Source organism: Lissotriton vulgaris, chromosome 12 (genome assembly GCF_964263255.1).
Source record: "Lissotriton vulgaris chromosome 12, aLisVul1.2, whole genome shotgun sequence".
Classification (NCBI taxonomy): domain Eukaryota; kingdom Metazoa; phylum Chordata; class Amphibia; order Caudata; family Salamandridae; genus Lissotriton; species Lissotriton vulgaris.
In genome coordinates, this window is record NC_141700.1 from 136,354,554 (window position 1) to 136,376,999 (window position 22,446).

The window sequence follows — 22,446 nt, forward strand, 5'->3', positions numbered from 1 at the left end:
GGTGCCCTTTGAAAGAGTGGGGATTGACATTGTTGGTCCAATGGAACCCCAGACAGCATCAGGGCACAAGTTTATACTGGTGGTAGTGGATCATGCCACCAGGTATCCTGAAGCTATTCCACTTAGGACCACCACAGCCCCTGTGGTGGCAAGGGCCCTAGTTGGAGTGTTCTCCAGAGTGGGCTTCCCTAAGGAGGTTGTCTCTGACAGAGGTGCAAACTTCATGTCAAGCTATTTAACTGCTATGTGGAAGGAGTGTGGTGTCAATTACAAATTCACTACACCCTATCACCCACAATGCAATGGGCTTGTTGAAAGGTTCAACAGGACCCTAAAAGGGATGATTCATGGACTACCTGAAACACTCAGGCGTAGATGGGATGTCCTGATGCCCTGCCTTCTGTTTGCTTACAGAGAGGTCCCACAAAAGGGGGTTGGCTACAGCCCTTTTGAACTTTTGTATGGGCATCCTGTGAGAGGCCCCTTGTGTTTGGTGAAGGAAGGATGGGAGAGACCTCTCAAAAAGCCTGCAACCAACATAATGGACTATGTACTTGGTCTCCGCTCCAGGATGGCTGAGTATATGGAGAAGGCATCAGAAAACCTTAAGGCCAGTCAAGAACTTCAAAAAGCTTGGCATGACCAAAAGGCTGTCCTGACTGTTTATCAGCCTGGACAGAAGGTGTGGGTGCTGGAGCCAGTGGCCCCAGCAGCACTCAAAGACAAATGGTCTGGGCCCCACACAATCCTTGAGCAAAAGGGAGAGGTCACCTACCTGGTGGACCTTGGAACTCCCAGGAGTCCCCATAGGGTACTCCATGTCAACAGGCTCAAAGCATATGTCGACAGGAAGGACATGGGCTTGCTCATGGCCATAGATGAGGGACAGGAGGAAGAGAGTGACCCTCTCCCAGACCTGCTCACTCAGAATCCTGATGATGGGTCAGTAGATGGTGTTGTCTTTTGTGGCAGCCTCTCTGAACATCAGCAGAAAGACTGTAAACAGGTTCTTCAGTCTTTCAGACGTATGTTCTCTCTGACACCCAGCCAGACCAATTGGTGCACCCATGAGGTTGACACTGGTGACAGCCTGCCAGTCAAGAGTAAAATCTACAGGCAGCCTGATCATGTTAGAGACTGCATAAAAACTGAAGTGCAGAAAATGTTGGAATTGGGAGTCATTGAACCCTCAGATAGCCCTTGGGCTAGTCCAGTAGTTCTAGTGCCAAAGCCTCACACCCAAGATGGTAAGAGAGAGATGAGGTTTTGCGTAGACTACAGGGGTCTCAATGCAGTCACTAAGACTGATGCCCATCCAATACCAAGGGCAGATGAACTTATAGATAGATTGGCTTCTGCCAACTACTTAAGTACATTTGACTTAACAGCTGGGTATTGGCAAATCAGGTTAGCTGAGGATGCCAAGCCCAAAACAGCATTTTCAACCCCTGGTGGGCATTATCAATTTGTGGTAATGCCCTTTGGTCTGAAAAATGCACCTGCCACCTTCCAAAGGTTGGTGAATCAAGTCCTTACTGGGCTGGATGACTTCTGTGCAGCATATCTAGATGATATTGCTGTCTTTAGCTCCGCCTGGGAGGATCACCTGGTCCACCTGAGGAAAGTGTTAGAGGCTCTGCAAGCAGCAGGCCTCACTATCAAGGCCACCAAGTGCCAGATAGGGCAGACACAGGTTGTATACCTGGGCCACCTTGTAGGTGGAGGCCAGGTTCAGCCACTGGAGAGCAAAATACAGTCAATCAGGGACTGGGCTCCTCCAACCACCCAGACTCAGGTTCGAGCTTTCTTGGGCCTGACTGGATACTACAGAAAATTTGTCAGGAACTATGGTTCCATTGTGACACCATTAAATGAACTGACAAGTAAAAAAATGCCAAAAAAGGTTCAGTGGACAGCAGGCTGTCAAAAAGCATTCGATGACCTAAAGCAGGCCATGTGCACAGCACCTATCCTTAAGAGTCCAGACTACTCCAAACCATTCATTGTCCAAACAGATGCTTCTGAGTTGGGTGTGGGAGCTGTTCTTTCTCAACTGAATTTTGATGGTCAGGATCAGCCCATTGCTTTTATAAGCAGAAGGCTGACCCCCAGAGAGAAGAATTGGTCAGCTATTGAGAGGGAGGCCTTTGCTGTGGTTTGGGCCCTGAAGAAGCTGAGGCCATACTTGTTTGGCACTCACTTCAAGATTCAGACCGACCATAAGCCCCTCTTGTGGCTAAATCAGATGAAGGGTGAAAACCCCAAACTGCTTAGGTGGTCCATTTCCCTACAGGGGATGGACTTTACAGTGGAACATAGACCTGGTACTGATCATGGCAATGCCGATGGGCTCTCCAGATATTTCCACTTAGAACAAGAAGACTCACCTGGTCAAGGTTAGCTTATTGTCCCAAAGTTTGGGGGGGGGTCATGTAGGAGAGTAGGGTCTGCAATCCTATGATCACCCAGATTTTTTTGCTTTTGTTTCACTGGTTTACGACTTTCTCTGGCTGTGGGCCTGCCAATCAGACCCACAGCCTGGCTGTTCTCTTTCTAAATTACCTCATGTACCCTAGGTGCATCTACCAATTGGTACTGGGCCACCTTATCAGACCCTGTAACTCAGGGCATAGGTGTACCCAGGGCTGCCAGGGGCTGCAGCACGTATTGTGCCACCCCTGGCTGGCCTCCTAAATTTGACACAACTGGCTGCATGACAGCTGGGGCAAAGTCGTGTAATCACCCTTTGCTGTAGGTGTAGTATACCTATACCTAACCCTAAAATGGACACACAGATTCCTATCAGTCACTCCTATGGCAGGCCTTGACAATCCTGAAGGCAGAGTGCTTGGAATCGTGTGAGATGGTGCTCTGGCATGAGCTGAGCCTGTCTGCAGCTTGCGGAATCAAGTCCTAATAGCTGTTCCATGATATCGCATACCATATACTCTTAAGTGCATTATAATCCTCGCGGTTAAATGCTATCTTTGGTATTGCTTTATCAAAACATGTCGAGTAAGGTGTCATACGAATTGGAATACTAACCCCTCGCCAATTCTGGCGACGGGGTTAGCATTCCACCCTTCTAGAGGGACACGACATGTATGTAACTGTGAACCCCGGTTAAAGTTAACTGAAGCCTCAGCTCCACAAAATGGATGCTGCCACCACAGACACGAGTCTGACCCCCTGCAGCTGGGAGTCCTTCCAGCGAGGGGAGCCTGGACAAAGGGTTTCCTGTCAGGGGCGGTGCTAGCACCGTCCCAGACATGGTTTTGTGTATCCTGGGTAGGCAGGGCTTTACAGGAAGGTGACTGCTGAGTGGCACCCCGGTGCTCACTACGCATAGGCCGGTCTGAACCAGTTCCAGGGGCACACCAGCCCTGGCCTGGGGAAGTCCGGCATGGCTGAGGGGTGTAACCACCCCCCACCTAGTCCCACCCATAGGCAGGACCTAGTCACCGGGTCAGCCCCCTTTTTTAGTATAAAGATGGGAGCGGGCCCCCTGTTAAAATTAGATCATCTTTGGAATCAAGATACCACTTTCTTCGAAAGGACTTCACGATTTCTTCTTCAAGATTCTCCCTTGTGGCTAAGGAGTAGTCACCCTGCATCCGCAGGCACCATCCTAAAGAACACTGCGGTCTGCTGCAAGTCCTTCATCACGAATCCGACGACCCAGCTCGACGAGACCCGGCTTCCCTGGCACCTCTGACCTCTACTCACCTCTACAGCCAAGCTGAGAACCGTGAGTGCGACGAGACCTCAAGGGACCGACGATCGCCAAGACTGCACGACATCTTTACTGCAAGCCCACCGTGTCCTCCACTGGTGAGTGCTTTGGGGTCCGAGAAGCCCCGACCTTGCGCAGCTCCAGCACCCAAGATCAGCCCCCCTGCATCTCCACGATCTGCGTGGGGCCCTTCTGCTGTTTGCTGTGCACCGCGTTGTTTGGCTACTAGCCGGCTGGCTTGTGGCCCTCTGAACGACGCCCAACGACTTCACGACTGCTGGTCTGGTTGCTCCAGGCTGGCCCTTGCTTCCTTGTTCAAGAGAGGCACCCCGGACCCTCCTGGTCCACTCCAGACGCCATTTTAGGTCCACCGCGTGGGCTTGAATTTGCCAAGGCTTTGTTGCCCAATCCTGGGTCCAGCGACGCCGACAGCTTCTATCTTCGTGGGACAGCTCGATCCTCCATCCTGGTCGCCGACAACGCCTCCTGGTCCGTGAGATCTTCGAGTCAAGCGTCACCCACTCACCTTGTCGAGGTGGCTACCATCCGGTGCCCTCCTGGTGCCCACTGACTACTGGCTAGTAGTCTCGAACTTGGTCCCCTCTGCTTTCAGGTGTCATCTATCTTCAAGATCCAGGCTTGGATCCGACTGAACTTTCTTCACTGGTCACCGGCCAGCATCTTTTCTTCCGGCTCCTGGTCCGTCTACGAGGATTCCCGACGTCTTTTCAGACCTATGCAGCTGCAGCCCCTGGGCTAGGTAACTTCGGCATTTCGGTGCCCCAGCATAGCCTCACTATCCAAGGGTCAGAATCTACTTTCGTTTTCTCCCTACCAGGTCGGGTTCGCCCGAGAACACTAACTTTCTAATTCCTAGCTACCATAGACTCTTGTCCCGCATCTCGCGTGAGAGTGCACACACTGCACCCGAGTCCCCTAGGCCTCCTAGACATAATCTAACGATTCCCTAGTCAAGTCCTAGCGATTCCAAAAGCTATTAGTACTGTACTTACCTGCTAGGAATTTCGCATTCCACTTTCAGAGTATATGGTTTTCCGTGCCCCTCGGGCATTTGTATATACTGTGCTAACTTAAGTATTTTTGTAAGAGTTTTGGTTTGTGCTTAGTACCCTGTCCTCATAAAGAGTACAGGGCTGTTGTGATCTTTAAATAAATAACTGTTTATTTTCATAACACTTGTGTGGTGTCCTTTCACTTGGTATTCAAGGGGTATATGTGTGGTAAACAGCTGGCTTAACGCGCCCTCTCGAGTCTTTAGCCTTAGACTGCTCGTATCCACGCTACTAGGATAGCTGGTCTATAAGGTTGACTTACAACCAATCATCAATAAGGGTTGCTGGACTGATACATAGTGTTCACTAGAATAGTGAGCACTGCATATCAGGCCACCTTCTCACAATGGAGTGCCTCGACGTCATGGAGTGCCTCGACGTCATGGAGTGCCTCGACGTCATGGAGTGCCTCGACGCCATGGAGCAGTGATGCTCGACGTCCTGGAGCAGTGATGCTCGACGTCCTGGAGCAGTGATGCTCGACGCCATGGAGCAGTGATGCTCGACGCCATGGAGCAGTGATGCTCGACGCCATGGAGCAGTGATGCTCGACGTCATGGAGCAGGGAGGCTCCTTTTGGGGCGTTGGTCGCTTGGGCTCTGTTCTCTTCCGTTGGGTCCGGACGTCACCGTTAGGGATGAATCGGCGTCTCCGTGTTTGACACCGTAGTGACATTTTGACGTCTTGAGTGTTGGTTGTCGTAGAGGAAGTCACTGTCTTAGTGATGGTGACGTCGCAGTGAGGTCGACGTCATGGGTTACAGCCGCAGAATACTGCCGGCGCTTGACGCCTGGGTCTTTTTCCAGGCCTTGCTCCGTGGTGAGCCTCTCTTTGTAGGAGGGGACTTTGTGTTCCCGGCACCGTCCACTCACGACGCAGAGCAGTTGATCAGCGTCGAGGAACCCTTCTGATGGGGAGTTTGTGGCTTCTCACCGCATGTAAGCGAGGGACGTTGGTCCTTTTGCTTAGTTTTGAGTATTTGCATACCTACTAGTCCGCTAGGTCGCCTCCTGCTCAACCACCACTGGTGAGACCACCAGGGATGTTTCGGAATTCTCTCGGTTCCCTCTCCCGCCCACCACCCCTGGGGCCTTTGGCCCCTCAGTCTGAGAACCCCTGTGCCTTGATGCCGGTGGTGCGTCTTCCATGAGTACGGGGAGTCTCTCTCCGGCTCTTATCTGGTTGGCGGGACTTAACTTTCGTCCACTACCACCTGACAGGAGGTTTTGGCTCCGACCGTGCTCCTGACTTGGTCGCAGGGGTGGCGGCATGTAGACATCATGCTGTGGCCCGCTGTTGCTGGACCGATGTGGTGAGATCCCTCTGTGGGGGTGTATTCTTCACCGATTTGTGGTTCCCCTGCCGAGAGACAGAAGGGAAGCCTTACAAGAGATGGTCTAATGGACCTGATAGTTTCGGTCGGAGCGGAGCTTTCTCTCCTGCCGACCCCCAGGTATTGTGGGTTTGTACTACGTTGCCATACTTTTATTCGTCTGACGTCTCTGCAGCCTGCGGCTCAGCAGTGTGCTTCTACTCACCCGTCGGTCTTTGGGCAACCCTTGGGCTGCCATGAGAGTAGTGAGTGGCTCACATGAAGTCTGAATCAGAGACTTTTGGACGGCTGTAGGTTTGGGGCGTGGAGAACGGCTTGATGCCTTCTGCCCCTTCTAGCGGCGTTTTTCCTCCCAGGATTTGCCTGTGGTCCCGGGCCGCCATTTAATGCTTTACAAGTATATTGTGCGCATACGCGGGTGAGCTGTTGCTCCTCGGCGAACAAAGGCCGGCCGGGTCTAAGTCAGTCTTCGGTTCATCGGCCCTCCTCCAGCAATTCCTCCGGTCAGCTCGCGTTTTCAGCTGTGTGAGCTCCAAGCAGAGGCCGATATCCTGTTAAGGTAAAGGGCGATAGAGGACGTACCTCTGTCTCAAAGGGAAAGAGGTCTGTACTCCCGGTTCTTTCTGGTTCGCAAGAAGGACAAGAACGAGTTCAGGCCCATTCTGGATTTGCGACGAGCAAACAAGTGGATTCGCAGAGGGAATTTCGCATGCTGTAGTTGCATCAGGTTTATACTCAGCTGCAACAGGGAGATTGGCTCTGTGCCATAGATCTACAGGATGCGTACTTCCATGTGCTCTTTGCACACAAACACAGGAAGTTCCTGCGATTCCAAGTCTGCGCCCATCATTATCAGTACACAGTACTGCCAGTCGGGCTGAAGTCTGCGCCCAGAACATTCTCGAAGTGCATGGCAGTGGTAGCCGCACGCCTGAGGAAAAACGAGGTGTTTTCTCTACCCGTACCTGGACGATTGGTTGATCAAGGCCTCCTCCTTCTCGGAAGCTCAGGCACACTTCCAGAGGACGTGCGTTCTCTTGAACAAGCTGGGGTTGCACATCAACATGTCCAAGTCTGTCCCGATTCCGGTCCAGTGCGTACAGTTCTTGGGAGCCTCCATCAATACGCTGTCAGCGGGCATGTCTCCTTTGGAGGAGAGACGATTATCACTCCTTAGGAAGGCTCAGGCTCTTGTGACCGCCCCATCTACAACAGCGGGGACGGTATCTTCTCTACTGGGGTCGATGGCCTCTTGTATCTTCCTCACGCCACACGCACAGCTGCTCATGAGACCTTTGCAGGAGTGCTTGGAAGATCAGTGGGATTAGAGGAAAGGATCTTGGGGCGACAAGATAAGACTGTCTCTGCGTGCTCTTTAGTCTCTGAAGTGGCAGTGTTCAGCTGAGAATCTCCTCAGAGGGGTTCCCTTTCACAAGGACATTTCCACACAGACTTTCGTGACGATTGCGTCTCCCCACGGCTGGGGGGGCGCTTTTCGCAGACTTGCAGATACAAGGAACGTGGTCCCCTATGGAGTCTTCGTATCACATCATTTTCCGGGAACTCAGAGCTGTTCACTTGGCACTGAAGGCGTTTCTTCCGTCCTTCCAGACCAACTCTCTGCTTGTACAGACGGACAATACGACCACAATGTATTACCTCAACAAGCAGGGGGGTTCGAGATCGCGCACTCTGTCGCAGGAGGCGCGGGCGTTCTGGAGCTGGTTTCTTGCCAGAGGACTGACGATAACGACTACCCATCTGCCAGGTGTGCAGAATGTTCAGGCAGACGTGCTGAGCAGACTGATTCAGGAAAACCACGAATGGGTCATAAACGACGAAGTACTAGGACAAGTCTTCGCAAGGTGGGGGACACCAGAAGTAGATCTGTTCTCCACCGCCGAAAACAGCGAATGCTGAGACTTCGCCTCCTGGTACTACCAGCAGGGGACGCTGGGGAATGCGTTATGGATTAACTGGTCGAACAACTTTCTGTACGCTTTTCCACCTTTTCCCCTGATTCCGGCGGTGCTCATCAAGCTGTCCCAGTCCAGGGCGTGGATGATCCTGATTGCCCCGGAATGGCCCAGACAGTGGTGGTTCACGGACCTGCTTCACCGGTCTCTCCTTCCTCACATACGGCTGCCGTGTAGGCCGGGCCTTCTCACAAAGTTCAGGGGGCAGATGTTGCACCCCAACCTCTCGTCTTTGAGTTTGGCTGCATGGCTCCAGGGATAGTGCAGTATGGCCATTTGAATCTACCAGAAGTTAGTATGGACATACGGAAGGAGGCTAAGCAGCCTTCCACTAGGACTTCTTATGCTTACATGTAGAAGAGGTTTTGCATCTGGTGCAAGTCCAAGGACTATGACCTGACAACTTGCAAGGAAGATGTCATCCTTCCGTATCTTCTACACCTGGCGCAGTCTGGCCTTAATGTCCAATCCATTAAGGTTCATCTTGCTGCGCTGCCTGCCTACAGGAAATGACCTTCGCAGACTTCCTTCTTTCAGATCCCTGTGATCAAAGGTTTGCTGGATGGCTCTAAGAAAGTGTTCCCTCCTGTCAGGCTTCCTTCGCCTTCATGGGAATTGAACTTGGTGTTGTCCAGATTGATGAAGGAGCCTTTTGAACCTTTTCATAAGGCTTCGTTGCAGCGCCTGTCCTGGAAGGCGGCGTCCCTCTTGGTCATTACTTCGGCCCGCAGGGTGAGGGGAATTCCGGCGTTGTGTTGCCAAGAATCTTATACTGTATTTCATGCTGCTAAGGTTGTTATGCATACTCTCCATATATTTCGTCCGAAGGTTATGTCTGATTTCCATGGTAACCAGACTGTAACTTTACCTACGTTTTTTCGGAATCCTTCATCTCCAGCGGAAAGGTCTCTGCATTCCCTGGATGTTAGGAGGGTGTTGAAATTTTATCTGGATAAAACCAGAGATATTCGTAGGTCAGACCAATTGTTTATCAATTGTGGATCAGTCAGGACCGGTCTTGCTACCTCTAAACAGTCCATCTCGAGGTGGATTGTGTCCTGTATACAATTGTGTTGCCAAAAGGTTGATAATACCTTAGGCGGTAAACCTAAGGCTCATTCCACCAGGGGCAAAGCTGCCGCGACTGCTTTGCTCCGTAATGTTCCAATTGTAGAAATCTGCAAGGCGACCACTTGGAAGTCGGTCCATACCTTTGTTAAGCTTTACTGTCTGGACACTGATGCCAGGGCAGATGCTCAGGTTGGGCAGGCTTCGCTGCGAAATCTGTTCGCACAGTAGTGGTGTTATTTCTCTTCTCTCCACCGCCGCTTTGGTGTGGGGATGGGCTTGCCATTCTATTCACTAGATTATGACTATACACAGAGATCCCCTACTACAGAAGGAGTAGTTTCTGTCCTGTAACTCCAGTTCTGTAGTAGGGGTATCTCTGTTATAGTCCTAAGCGCCCGCCCTCCTTCCCGGTGGAGAGAGATATTCATGTAAGAAATGCTACAGGTCTGGCGTGTTACGCCTTCAAATTGAACTGAAGGTGAAAGGGACCTGCACTGCATTCTGGGATACTGTGAAGCTTCTGGAAAGTTCTCTTAAAGGCACAGTATCCTGTTTTGAGCCACATAATGGCAGCCTATGGGGCTTGTCTGTCCACTTCTTCCTCTCTATCATTCCAGAGGGTTTTGCTGTTAAAGGCAAGGTTTTCTATGTGGAAAACCCTGGACAGGCTGTGCTGTTTGTGGTTTTTGGTGGAATTTCTAGTTGAAGTATTGGACAGTGTAGCCTGTGGATATAGGCTGCATTATCTGTCTTTAAATTCTCTCTTAAGTGTCTGTGCAGGTCTGCATGTTTTGACAACTTAAGAGATTATTTTTGATTGCTCCGGGGTCCGCGCACATGGGCACATGGACTATTCACTAGATTATGACTATAACAGAGATACCCCTACTACAGAACTGGAGTTACAGGACAGAAACTACTTCTCTCTGATTTCCCCTCAGATTTCCCACATCTTTGCCAGCTAGGGCCAAATCTCCTTGGTTCAGGCCCTATGAGTTCCAGCCATTCCAAATTTCCCCCCACTTCAGGGGAATTCCTCTAACCTCATAACCACCTTTCTGGCTAACCTGCACCATTCTGTCTCACTCACCTCATAGGTTTATTGAGTGATGTCCAACAGTCCTTTATGCATATGCCATTTGATAGCACACATCTCTTCAAACTTTCGGCATCAGGGAGAAAAGGTGAAGTCAGCCCTGGAGTGTTTTAAAGAAAGCAAAGCGATTGCTCAATCTCTCAGGTTGGCACTGCCTGTATGGCAGTTTCCCTAAAGGATTTATCCCCTTTAAGGCTTCTCAAGGGAGTTCCAATAGAGGACAGCGTTAAATGTTGTTTCTTCAGCAACAGGCCTCCCAAGTCTTTCAAGGTAGAGTCTGGGGATCCAGCCTTCAGTGTCCATGCCCCCATGGCAGCGAACTACCCAAACCTTCACCCCGCTGCTGCTGCAAAACCACTTTAACTTCCACTCAACAGAGCAGAATCAGCCATTAAAAGGTTGCATCTTCTTTTTCTTCCCTGGGTGGTGGAGCATCACCTCGGGCCAGTAGGCCATGAGCTCTTTCAGTTCTTGGTGCTCCCTTTTGGCCTTACCAGTACACCTCGTGTGTTCACGAAATTGATGGTGGAGGTTGCTACTCATCTCCGAAGGTTAGGAATACCAGTCTTCCTGTAGCTTATCGACTTGCTGCTAAAGGCGGGATCACCTCAAACAGTCATAAACAATCTGCTCACGATGGCCAACCTGTTTATATTGTTTTGTCTTTCTATCAACGTGCCAAAGTCCCACCCTACTCCTTCAAAGCGTCTCCCCTTCATTGGAGCCATCCTGGACACTGTTCTTTGGAGCCTTTCCTCTCCTCATTGAGTCCAGTACATTTGGGCTATGATCTTGATGTTTCAGCCCTTGACCTGGGTCCCATTGAGAGCAGCTCGTAGCCTTCTTGTCCTCCTGGCCTCCAGCATTCTGCTGGTGTACCACATCAGGTGGTACATGCAGGCTGTGCAGTGGAATCTGAAGTTTCAGTAGTCTCCGCACAAAGGGAACCTTTCATATTCCATCAAGGTGTCAGAGGCAGCTTCTGAGGGCCTGCAGTGGCAACTGCATACCCCATTTGGACTGGTGTCAGGCCCCTTGCTGGGTTTGGTAGGTTCACTGGGAGGAGTGGAAATAGTAACACTCTAGTCTCCGGAGAAAGCTCCTCTCCACATCAACTTTTTGGAGTTGTGGGTGATAAACCTGGTACTAAAAGCGTTCCTCTCGTCCCTCAAAGGGTAATGGGTGCAGGTTGTCACGGACAGCACTACTGCCATGTGGTTCTGCAGCAAACAGGGCAGAATATGAGGTCTTGGGTAATGTGCAAGGAATCTTTGCACCTTTTGGAAATGGCTGAATTGTCGGGCAGCTCCCTGATCAATGAACGCTCGTTCCAATGAACTCAGTTAACGTTGCGTAGCTGATAACAAATGGAGGGTGCTCTCTGAGGTGGCACGGGGCATCTTCCAGCAGTGAGAAGCACCATGGCTCAGTCTTCTCACCACCACAGAGAATGAGCAGAGTCAACCACTGGAGTTCCCAAGGCAACTCACTCCTTTGGCTTAGATTGGAGCTCCAGATTCCTGTATTCCTTCCTGCCTTTATCCCTACTGCCCAGAGTTCTGAAGAAGATCAGGAAAGAACAGGCTCAAGTCAACCTAATGGCCCTGGAGAACTGAGCAAGGAGCGTGTGGTACATGGAACGTCTGGCCATGAGCATTTTGTTTTCCGATCTGGCTGTTTCTTTAGAATGACCTCCTGTCGTAGCAACGGGGTCCTGTACCTGAGCCTGCACAGTCTCCCCATCCATGAACGGAAATTGAGCAGTGACAGTTGACGCCATTTGATCTTCCTCCTGAAATAGTAGATGTCATCTTGGCAGCCAGGCATTCCTCCACTGTAACAGTTTATGCAGGACACTAGGAGACGTTTGTCTGGTGTTCATCCCAAAATATCCAGCCTCTCTAGACCAAGTTGTCTGTCATAGTTATTTTGCCTTTCGCTAGCTCAGTAAGACCTTGCTGCGGGAACAGTTAAGGGTTCTCAATCGGGCCTTGCTTCTTTCCTACGTTTCTCTGATCAACCATTTTTATTCAAATCACCCATCATGATGTGTGTTTTTTAAACGATTGACCCCTGTGTTCCCTCTAACGCTTTTTGTGATGCCTCAGTCGGCTCTTAATTTGGTTCTCACTTCCTACATGGGTTCTTCATTTGAACCAATGCACACCTAGTTACATTAAAAACAACATTCTTCATGGTAATCGCATCGGCTTGAATTGTGAGTGAATTACACTCATTGTCTTTCCAGCAGCTGTACACCACCTTCTTCCTGGACAAACTGAGGCTCAGGGCGAAAGCAGCATTTCTCCCAAAAGTTGGCATGCCTTTTCACATGTGCAGCATTTCACCCTGCTAGCCGCCTTCGCACTGCCTCATCTATCTAAAAAGGAAGAAAGACTTCATCACCTTGACCCAAAGAGAGCCCTAAGCTTTTACATCAATCGCACCAAAGAACACTAGCTGAACTATCAGCTCTTTGTAGGATTCTCTGTGGTGAAAAGGGGTAAAGCTGTACAGAAGAGAACCATCTGCAGATGTATTGTCTTGTGTGTCGAGATCTAGCCAAGAAGCAGCCTCTAGAAGGACTCCCTGCTCATTCCACCAGAGCAAAGACTGTTACCACCACACTAGTGAGTAGTGTGCCAATGTTGGACATTTGCCTGGCTGCTACGCGAGCATCACTCCACACCTTTACAAAACACTACTGCCTGAGGTCCGATGGAAGGGCCATTGTGCCTGTTCTGTCCTACAGTGTTTCCTAGTCTGAGCCATCACACAGCCCGAACACCTAGAGAGGTACAGCTTTGATATCTGTTCACAAGGTGAAGAATCTGCAGGTAGACATATTCATCAGAAGGACAAGTTCCTTACCTTTAGTTACCCTGTTTCTGGTGGATACTCATTCTAACCACAGATTCCTAACCAACCCACCTCTCAGACCTGTGGAATCTGCGCATCCAGTTTATAATAATATTACAATCTAGAGATCTCCCCTCTGGACATTCTGATCATTGAAGGCTGCACGACTCCACCTATGCAGGAGGAAATTATGGAGGAAAATAAATCTCCATAACCAGTATAGCGCCTTAGGATATTCACAAAGTGAAGAATATGTGGTGAAACCGAGCATCCACCTGAATGAGTGTTGCCAAAGGTAAGTAACATGTTCAGTTGAGCATTATTCTGGACTTCTGATTGATTGTTGGTCATATGCTGTTTTTCTAATTTCCTGGTTTCTGACTAAAATAGTTTTTTATTGTTTCTCTTGACTTTGGAGTACAATAAAAAGTAGAGTAGATTAAACGTAGGACATGAAACATAATCTCCTCTGGACCTGAAATATTTTCAGGGCTAGGTTAGACTATGTTATCTCTGGGGATTACCTGATAACATTAACTGGGAGAATATGTGTGCCTTGTGAAAGTTGTTTATTTCACACCAGGAGGTTAAACTGAAATTACAAAACAGGAAGAAAGTGTTTCTATTTAATCATTTGCTGCTTAAACCACCAGTTCTTTTTTTATTTTTTATTCCTTGGCAGTTTTTCAGAATTCACATCTCTTTCCTGCCTTTCCTTTTTGTTGCAGTTATTGGGGGCCACAGCCATCGAAGACAAGTTGCAGGAGGGTGTTCCTGAAACAATTGCAATTCTAACTCTTGCTAACATCAAGATATGGGTGCTCACTGGAGATAAACAAGGTGCTTCCCTATCCAATGCATGCTTTGGTCCATTCCCCCCTCAAGCAGACTGATAGAGGACGTTAAGCACAATATACAATTTGAACTTGACAAAGGGTAGGGAATGGAATGAGAGGGTTTTAGGGACATGAAGCAAGAGGAAACCTGAAAGGAGATCAGAATTATGGTTGCCGGGAGCAGTAAAACAAGAGTAGAAAGGGTGTGAGTGGAAAAAGAGGCAAGTGGGGGAAGTAGGAGTAATTTTATAAGAAATTTCAAGAACATCTGGCACCAAGGTACCATGTATTGTAGTGGAAGCGTACAAGGATGTTTGCCCCATTGTGCATTGCAGACACATGAATTACTTTTCAAATCAACGTGTATGGTGGATACTCCATAGGTCTGTTAAGGCACATTGAAGGCGATGCTGTAAGATGCAGCAGCATACAAATGTATTGACAGTGCGTAGAAGAAGAGAAGCCTTCAGGTTTGACATTCACACTGTATGGTGGCGGTCTATGAGTAAGTGTCGCACTCTACAAGATTTAGGTCTATAAGTGTTTCACACTCTCTTTAGGCTCACAAGCAAATTCTGTAGGATTGAGAGCCAATGAATGTTTTGACATTCTGGGTAGGGTGAAGGCCAATTAGAACGTCAGATATGCATGTTGGAGGTGCATAATCATTTTTAAACACATGATATTTGCCTTTCAGACCTTTAGACACTTAGTCGGTTTGGGGTCCATGGGTTTTAAATGTCCAGAGGAGCCTCATAGATGTGGGGCTAAAGATGATTCTTTGACGCAGCAAGTTGGAGGCCTAGGATAACATTTTAGTAAGTGAAGTCACTTTGACAAATGGGGAATGCAGGCCCTGGAAAGCTTTAGAATAATGGTGTAGGCATATGGAAGGATACCCGTAGGTTGACCGCATGCGCTATATAAGTATTAAAATCAATCAACCAATCAATCAAGATTATGATAAACTTTGTCAAATTGTGTCACATTGAGCTTGAAGCGTTTGGTACTATTGTGAGAAATTGTTGCAGTGTGTTGAAAGACTATGGGAGATCAGTACCCGCCATATGATAGTTCAAACAGTAGGGTGGAGACATAGGTGAATTTTGGCATGAAGCTTGGACACCTACGAGGTGCAGAGTTGACAGAGAGTATGTGCCTTACCGCCCATTATACACACGATTTCCTCTTGGAATGGAAAGGATAAATGGCATCCATTTAGAGAAGAGTTTGCTTTTGTATGAGAGAACAGTGGGGTAGAGAGGCAGTGTGACTCTTCTCTCCAACTTGAATTTTTTCTGAGAGCAGAGCATGTAGAATGAGCGATGGGAGAAAAAAGAAATGCACTAAGAAAAATACGGAAGTGATTGAAGAGAAGTTGAATGAAGAGTTGGATGAGCGATATCTTGGAAGGAATGTTCCAAAAAAAGGTGGAAGAAATGTTTAGTCACGGTGTATGAAGGGTTGAATCCCGTGAGTGGACACAGTGAAAGTGCTTAAATCTTACTGTGTGGAGTTGGAGGCTCCTGAATTCCTTTGACAGGCTGCTTATAGGTTTGAAACTATGTGTTTGCCATTTAGTGTGCAGGATTAAGGGTCATGAACATTTTTTTAACACTGTATAAGAGAGTAGTATCTAGAATCAACATATGATTCTCATTAGACGATGGGCACCCTTGAAATGTATGGGCATAAGCAGTTGGTTTGAGGATGATGAGGGATTTGTGAACCTTTCACTGCAGGACAAACACGGACACACACTCAAAATCTGGACACTGGAATTTGCTCTTCAGTGATTGCCTTTTTTTTTTAATTTACACACCGCATGGCAGCCCTACTGCCCTCCCCACTCTGCCCACAGGCATTTTGGCTCCTGCAACTTTAAGCACTACAGTGCAGGCGGCGAAATATCTCTTGGTATAATTAACTCATACCATGATGAGAGAGGTTAAATACTGCAGGGGTCGCTCCCTACAAGAGTTTTTTTTTTTAACATGTTTTCTAGATGGAGATCGATAAAAGTTGCTGATACAGTGGAGCTTGTGACCATGAATACTTGACTTAGTGCAGGGTTATCCACGCTACCTCTAGGGATTGGCATGAATAAGAGTATTTAAATAGTTTACATCCAGTAGAATGTTTGGCACATGGGGTAAGCCCTTGATATGTCTTACCACATTGAGAGGGGTCGGGTCCCATCCAGTTTTTTAGCAGGATTTAGGATGGAGGTCCATCAGTGTTGTTTAGTGCCTTCCGGGAAGCAGATTGGAACTTTTAAGTAGGCAGCCATAGTACAGCACTCCTGTAACACACTACAGGATATTTGCTCAGAGAAGTTTTGATACAATGCTATTGTATATGCGTAGGGAGGGAAACTGAGACATAACTGTATCAAGAGGCCTTGAGTTGCTTTATTCCTTCCTATTAGCATATTCCTGACATGTGTTTCCTTTCATCAGAAACTGCAGTGAACATCGGCTACTCGTGCAAGATGCTGACTGATGACATGACTGAGGTGTTCGTTGTCACAGGGCACACTGTACATGAGGTGCGAGAAGAACTAAGGTGAGGATTAGGGGGTTGTAGGTATTCAAGAATAGGTTACTGGAGAGTACTCTGGGTGGGGGTGCTGCTTCTAGTCTGTGGTGGGACTCCGGAAACTATGCTGGAGCATAAAACTACTGACAAGATTGCCAGGGTAGTGTGTGGTAGGAGGTATGTGGTTTAAGTTGCTATAGAGATTAAAATATAATTTGTCATTCAATGACTGATTATCCTCAGCCTTGACTATAGAGATAATCCCCTGGGTACCACAGGTGCCAACATTTTAAACCTTTTTTAGAAGTCTTAAATTCGGTAGACTAGCAGTCTCAGCTCAGTGTGTCCTAGACATAGCAGATCTTTTTTAAAGGACTAACACATTTGTGTTGCTTATCAACTAATCACAACACAACATGGTCACCAAGCACTTTGCTGCCTCCATAGAGTTTGCTTCATAACTTTTGATTAGAGTACACTCTCTGGGATAAAGTTATGGAATGTACCCTGCAGGATGGAGTTACTCTATGTACTTGAAACAAGTTTACTGTGGAGAACCTGGGTAGAATTACAGAAAGAACCCTGGTAGAGGGGCTCTGCAGTACTCTGTAGGGTTTTGCATGTTCTCTGGGGATAGGGTAGAGATTCACAATTGACTTGGTGGTAGAGAGTTACTCTGAGGCTCCATTTACTGTAGAGGCTCTGATTAGAGTTTCTGCATTGACTATGTGTCTGCTGCATGAGCATACCTACTATACATTCACTGCAGCAACTCTGAATAGGTTTACTGCAGGGGTCCTGTTGTTGTGGTGATTACTATGTGGTGACTCTATGGACTCAAGGAGAGGGTCACTTGAGGGATGCTGGGGTAGGTCTACTCCAAGGAGGCGAAGATGCTGTCTCCTTGAGGCTACATAGACTCTGCAATGGGCTTCATGCATACTCTGTGGTGGGATGGCTACAAGGAATGTGGAGCTGGGGATAGTGCTGGAGGCCTGAGGTTGCTGACTGGCATTGTGGTGCAAATTAATGCAGTGCCCCACAGCTGGAACTCTTTCACCATCATCTTCTCTAGAAAAATGACTCATTTTCAAACAGAAACTTATCCGCCAACACAAAGAACCCCTAATCAGACATCTACCACTCAGCCTCCAATGGTCCGACTAAGATGGACCTTATATTCCACACTGAGAGACCGGAAGACTGGATCTCCCTGATCAGAACGCAACTGTATATCACCAAAACCACATCCACTTCCCACAGTTGCAAACTAACCTCTATACTCCCTATCGGCTCGGTCGGAAGAGGGTACCCATCCGTGACCATCTACACGAACGGCACGGTCCTCATTCAGGCTAATAATGAGAACCTCAAAACTTTCGACTCCCTATTTCCCGCATTAAGATCAGCCCTCCCACCCCTACCTTACCCCGCCTCAATCCTTACCTCACCCACACCCACAGCTAACAGAGAAGCCTATGTTCCTCTCTTCCGCGATACCGCTACGGCCCGCTACGCTCCTTTTCCCCGCCGCATCCCTACGCACGCTTACAGCCAACCAGCCACAACAGGAAACTCTAACCACACCTTCAATTCCCCCTTCCAACCACCACACTTCCCCCACCTACCGTATTCCTCAGCCCCGTACAGAAAACACTACCTCGCCCCCCTATGGGATCCCTCCCCCCGCAAATTCGTAGATGCTACATGCCGACAGGGACCCCCTTCGCCACGAGCTTCATCCCAACTCTCAGACACTCAAAGCCTTTCCCTGTCCCTTCCCCTCCCCTTCTTCTGACCTCTCCCTCGATCCCGAAAAAGGATAACCCGACTTGCTCCACTATCAAGAGACCTCAATCCCTCAACCTGAACCACAACACGCTTGGCATTACCCTAGATGCCCCAACTCCTCCCCTGATTCTGTGTCACAGCGTCTTGCGGCTCTTGAAAGCCAGATAGACGTAATATCCCTGGGCTTAACGGAAATCCTTTCTACCTAGGTATAGCCCGCAGATCCTTGAAATCCCCTCCTTGGCCTCCCCACACCGTCAACGCCCACAGAATCCCCTAGTACCCAGCTTCACGGTCCCCCACAGGGTCTTGGGATCATGTTCACATAAGGCCTCAAAAACCGGAGTCCCCTTCCCTAGGACCAAGATCCATACACTTTCAGATACAAAACACTTGACCTTAAGGCCCTTCAGAACAGAAGCACCTATGTCAGACAGTGAAGCAATCTTACTAGCCGCCGCAGACGACACTCCCGCCTTAGACTCTCCTAAATCCAAAATCCAAGTGATCACAGGTCACAGGAAAGACCTTCCCTGCACCAAACCACTGAGACATCATGTCCTCACCGCCATACCTAGGGCGACCAAAGCTAGAACTGCCAGCAATCGGGAGCTTTTCACCAATTGCTTACTAATCAACTGCAGATCGGCCTCACTACACGCAATGGAACTAGCTGAGGCTATCCTCACTCATGATATTGACATTGCGTTCCTCATAGAGACCTGGCTAAATAAGTTATCTCCTCCCTGCCTAGACATGTTGGTACCACCTGGCTTCTCCCTCATCACCAAAGACAGGATAGATCAGCGAGGAGGAGGGGTTGCTATCATCCACAAGGATAGTTTGGGCATCTCTGAAACCACCACTTTTGACTACGATTCATTTGAATGTCTATCCACCATCATCAAGACCAAAGATAATGATTCTTTACTGTGTCACCTGCTCTATCACCCCCCAGGCAGAAACCACGTATTTGGAGAACAACTATCCGACCTGATAGCACAAGGCGCACACGGTGATTCCAATAACCTTATTCTTGGTGATCTGAATCTACGATGAAACGAGACACACAATCCTCTAATCCAATCATAATCCACCCTCCTCTATTATAACAACCTTAAACAATACTGTACTGAGGAGACGCATTACAAAGGAGCCACACTGGATGCCAGCATTTCGCAAAAGAACTCCATCAAGGTTAACCACATACTTCCCGTTGACTGGTCAGACCACCACATGATCCTATTTCATATCAATCACCCCACTATCTCCCATCAACCTCCACAAGACCCCCCAAATGGATGAGAAACCTCTCCCAAGTACCCCTGGATATCTTGGAAGCTCAGTTAGGCTCACTTCTCCCGGACAACAAAGCCCACCTCTCCACCAATGACCTCACTGACCGGTACAATTCCGAGCTAGTGTCCATACTCGACAAACTAGCTCCACTAAAGCTCAAAAGAAGCAGAGCCATTCCATCCAGAACATGGTTCAACGCTGACCTCAAAACAGAAAGGAGAAACTTAAGAGCCAAAGAAAGAAAGTGGAGAAACAACCCGACAGCCATCCTTCGTGACCAACTGAAAGCAGCCCGTAGGAAGTACAACAACCACATCAAAAACAAGAAATCCAGCTTCTTCTGCGAGGCACTCGATAAGGCCAAAAACAGACCGAAGGAGCTCTACAGCATCATCAGACAACAAACCTCCAAGCCACTGTCCTCATCTGTACAGGCGTCCAAAGAACTATGCGACAACTTCGCCCACTTCTTCAACGACAAGATCGCAAGAATCGAACTATCATTAGACATCAACGAATCACACCCCAAGAAGAGCAGCTCGGCTGTACCTCATGCCCTCTCTCCTGGCTCTTCTCTCACCCTCTGGCTTAGCTTTCGCCCCGTTCTAGAAGCAGAGATAATCTCGTTGATCTCGACCTCCAAATCATCAGCACATATCTCAGACCCCATTCCTCCTCTACTAATCAAGAAAATTAGCACCTATATGGAGCAAAATCATAAATAGCTCCTTAAAAAATGGAGTGGTCCCTGATTGCCTTAAAATGGGGCAAGTCACCCCCCTGCTGAAAAAACCCAGTCTAGACTTGACAGATCTGAACAATTTCAGACCTATATCTAACCTCCCCATGCTCTCTAAAACACTTGAACGCTGCGTACTTCATCAACTGACACAGCATCTGGACAACATCAACCTCCTAGACCCCCACCAGTCTGGCTTTAGAAAAGGCTGCAGCACAGAAACCGCGATGCTTAACATCATAGATGATATCCATGGATCACTAGACTCAGACAAATGCTGCCTCCTCATTCTCCTTGACCTCTCGGCAGCATTTGATACGGTGGACCACAAATCCTCATCAAGGCTCTTCAAGAAAGAGTTGGTCTCGGCGAGGTAGTTCTCAAGTGGTTCTCCTCCTTTATACACAATCGCATGCAAAAAATCAAAATCAAGAACTTCACCTCCGAAACCCAGCAAGTCAACAAGGGCGTCCTCCAAGGATCGGTGCTCTCTCCACAGCTTTTTAACATCTATATGTAACCGCTATCCAAACTACTCAGAAAAGCCAACATCTGCTTCCACCTCTACGCGGATGATACACAGATCTATCTGAAAACTTCCTCTCTCAATGATATCCAAAGACTAAATGATGTCCTGAAAGATGTTCAAGAATGGCTGACAAACAATCACCTGAAACTAAATCCAGACAAGACCGAGACACTCCTTATCTCGAACAAGGAGGACAACCCTCAAATCACTGAATGGCTAAAGGCAATCGATGCGCTCAAAGGGAATCTTACTCTAGCAGACTGTTATATCTCTTGGCGTCACCTTAGATTCTAAACTAAACATGATGAAACACATTAAGAACTCGGCCAAAAATGCATTCTTTAACCTCAGACTTCTGAACAAAATCAAACCCTACATTCCTAACAAGGATCTCAAACTGGCCACTCAATCTCTGGTACTGTCAAGACTGGACTATGGGAACGCAATCCTAACAGGAATTCCTAAATCGCACTTGGCACCGAACATGCGGCAGCCAGAATGATCACCGGCATCAAAAAATCTGATCACATCTCCCCGGCACTCAAAGAACTCAAATGGCTCCCAGTAGAAATGCGAAGTAACTTCAGAACAGCCTGCCTAACCCACAAAGCCCTCCATACCGGCAAACCCGAATACTTGGCAAAAAATCTCAAAAAAGCAGGTCAAGCCAGGAATCTGAGAAGCTTTAACTCCCTCCTGCTCATCCTACCTAAAACCAGAAAGAAAAGAACAGCAGACTGCTCTTTCACTGGAAACACCCCCAAAATTTGGAACTCCATTTCCCCGCACATCAGAACCATACCGTCCTTTGTGGAATTCAAAAGTCAACTTAAATCCCTGTTCCTCATCCGTTTCCTTGGTTGTGGATAACACGGAACAGACAGCAACCCCAGAACTATGTGACCGCATTGAATCTTGAAACCAAAGAAGTTCTTCATTACAATTATGCAGCTCTTACTCTGACACTCGTTGACTGCTAAAACCTTTCATATGTCATGCTTCTATTGATTATATGCTATTCTCTTACTGTAAAGCGCTCTGTTACCTTTGGGTCTTGACAGCGCTATAGAAAACCTCTTAAATAAAAAAATAATACTGTAGGAAGACTGGTTGTGGGTTGCTAACATGACCCTTGGGTTAGCTTACTGTTCCTTTATAGACCATTTTCTCCTGTCACTCGTGCTGGGTTTATTGCAAAGACTTTAGGGTGGGTTTCCTGTGGGTATTTTATGAGGGATTACTACTGGGATCTCTGAGTAGGTTTATTGCAGAGTATGGGAGGTGAAAGTGTTACTGCAGGAGCTCTGGGGAGGGTTTTCCGGAGGGACGTTGTAAGTAGGTTTATAGCATAAAATTTAGGGACAAGTTTCCTGTAGTGACTCTTGAGATGGGTATCTGATAGAGACTACTAGCCGGAGATTCCTTCACGTAGAATTATCCCTAGGCGTGAGACTGGATCCGGAAACTTTTCTGCCACAGCATCCCTGCACGCCTGGGTCGGGGCGACATCACGCGACTCCGCCCAGGCGTTGTCCACATACGTGATGTCAGCGAGGTTACTTAAGACCCACCC

General features: G+C 48.2%; 1 protein-coding gene across 2 annotated transcripts in view; it reads left to right on the forward strand.

The window, feature by feature from the left end:
- Positions 1-22,446, forward strand: part of ATP8B2 (ATPase phospholipid transporting 8B2) — a 470,208-nt gene that overhangs the window by 317,002 nt on the left and 130,760 nt on the right. For both annotated transcript variants that reach the window (XM_086947594.1, XM_086947593.1), the window contains 2 exons: positions 13,870-13,981; positions 16,437-16,542. In XM_086947594.1, coding sequence (XP_086803720.1) covers positions 13,870-13,981; positions 16,437-16,542 — 218 coding nt within the window. The remainder of the gene's footprint in view (positions 1-13,869; positions 13,982-16,436; positions 16,543-22,446) is intronic.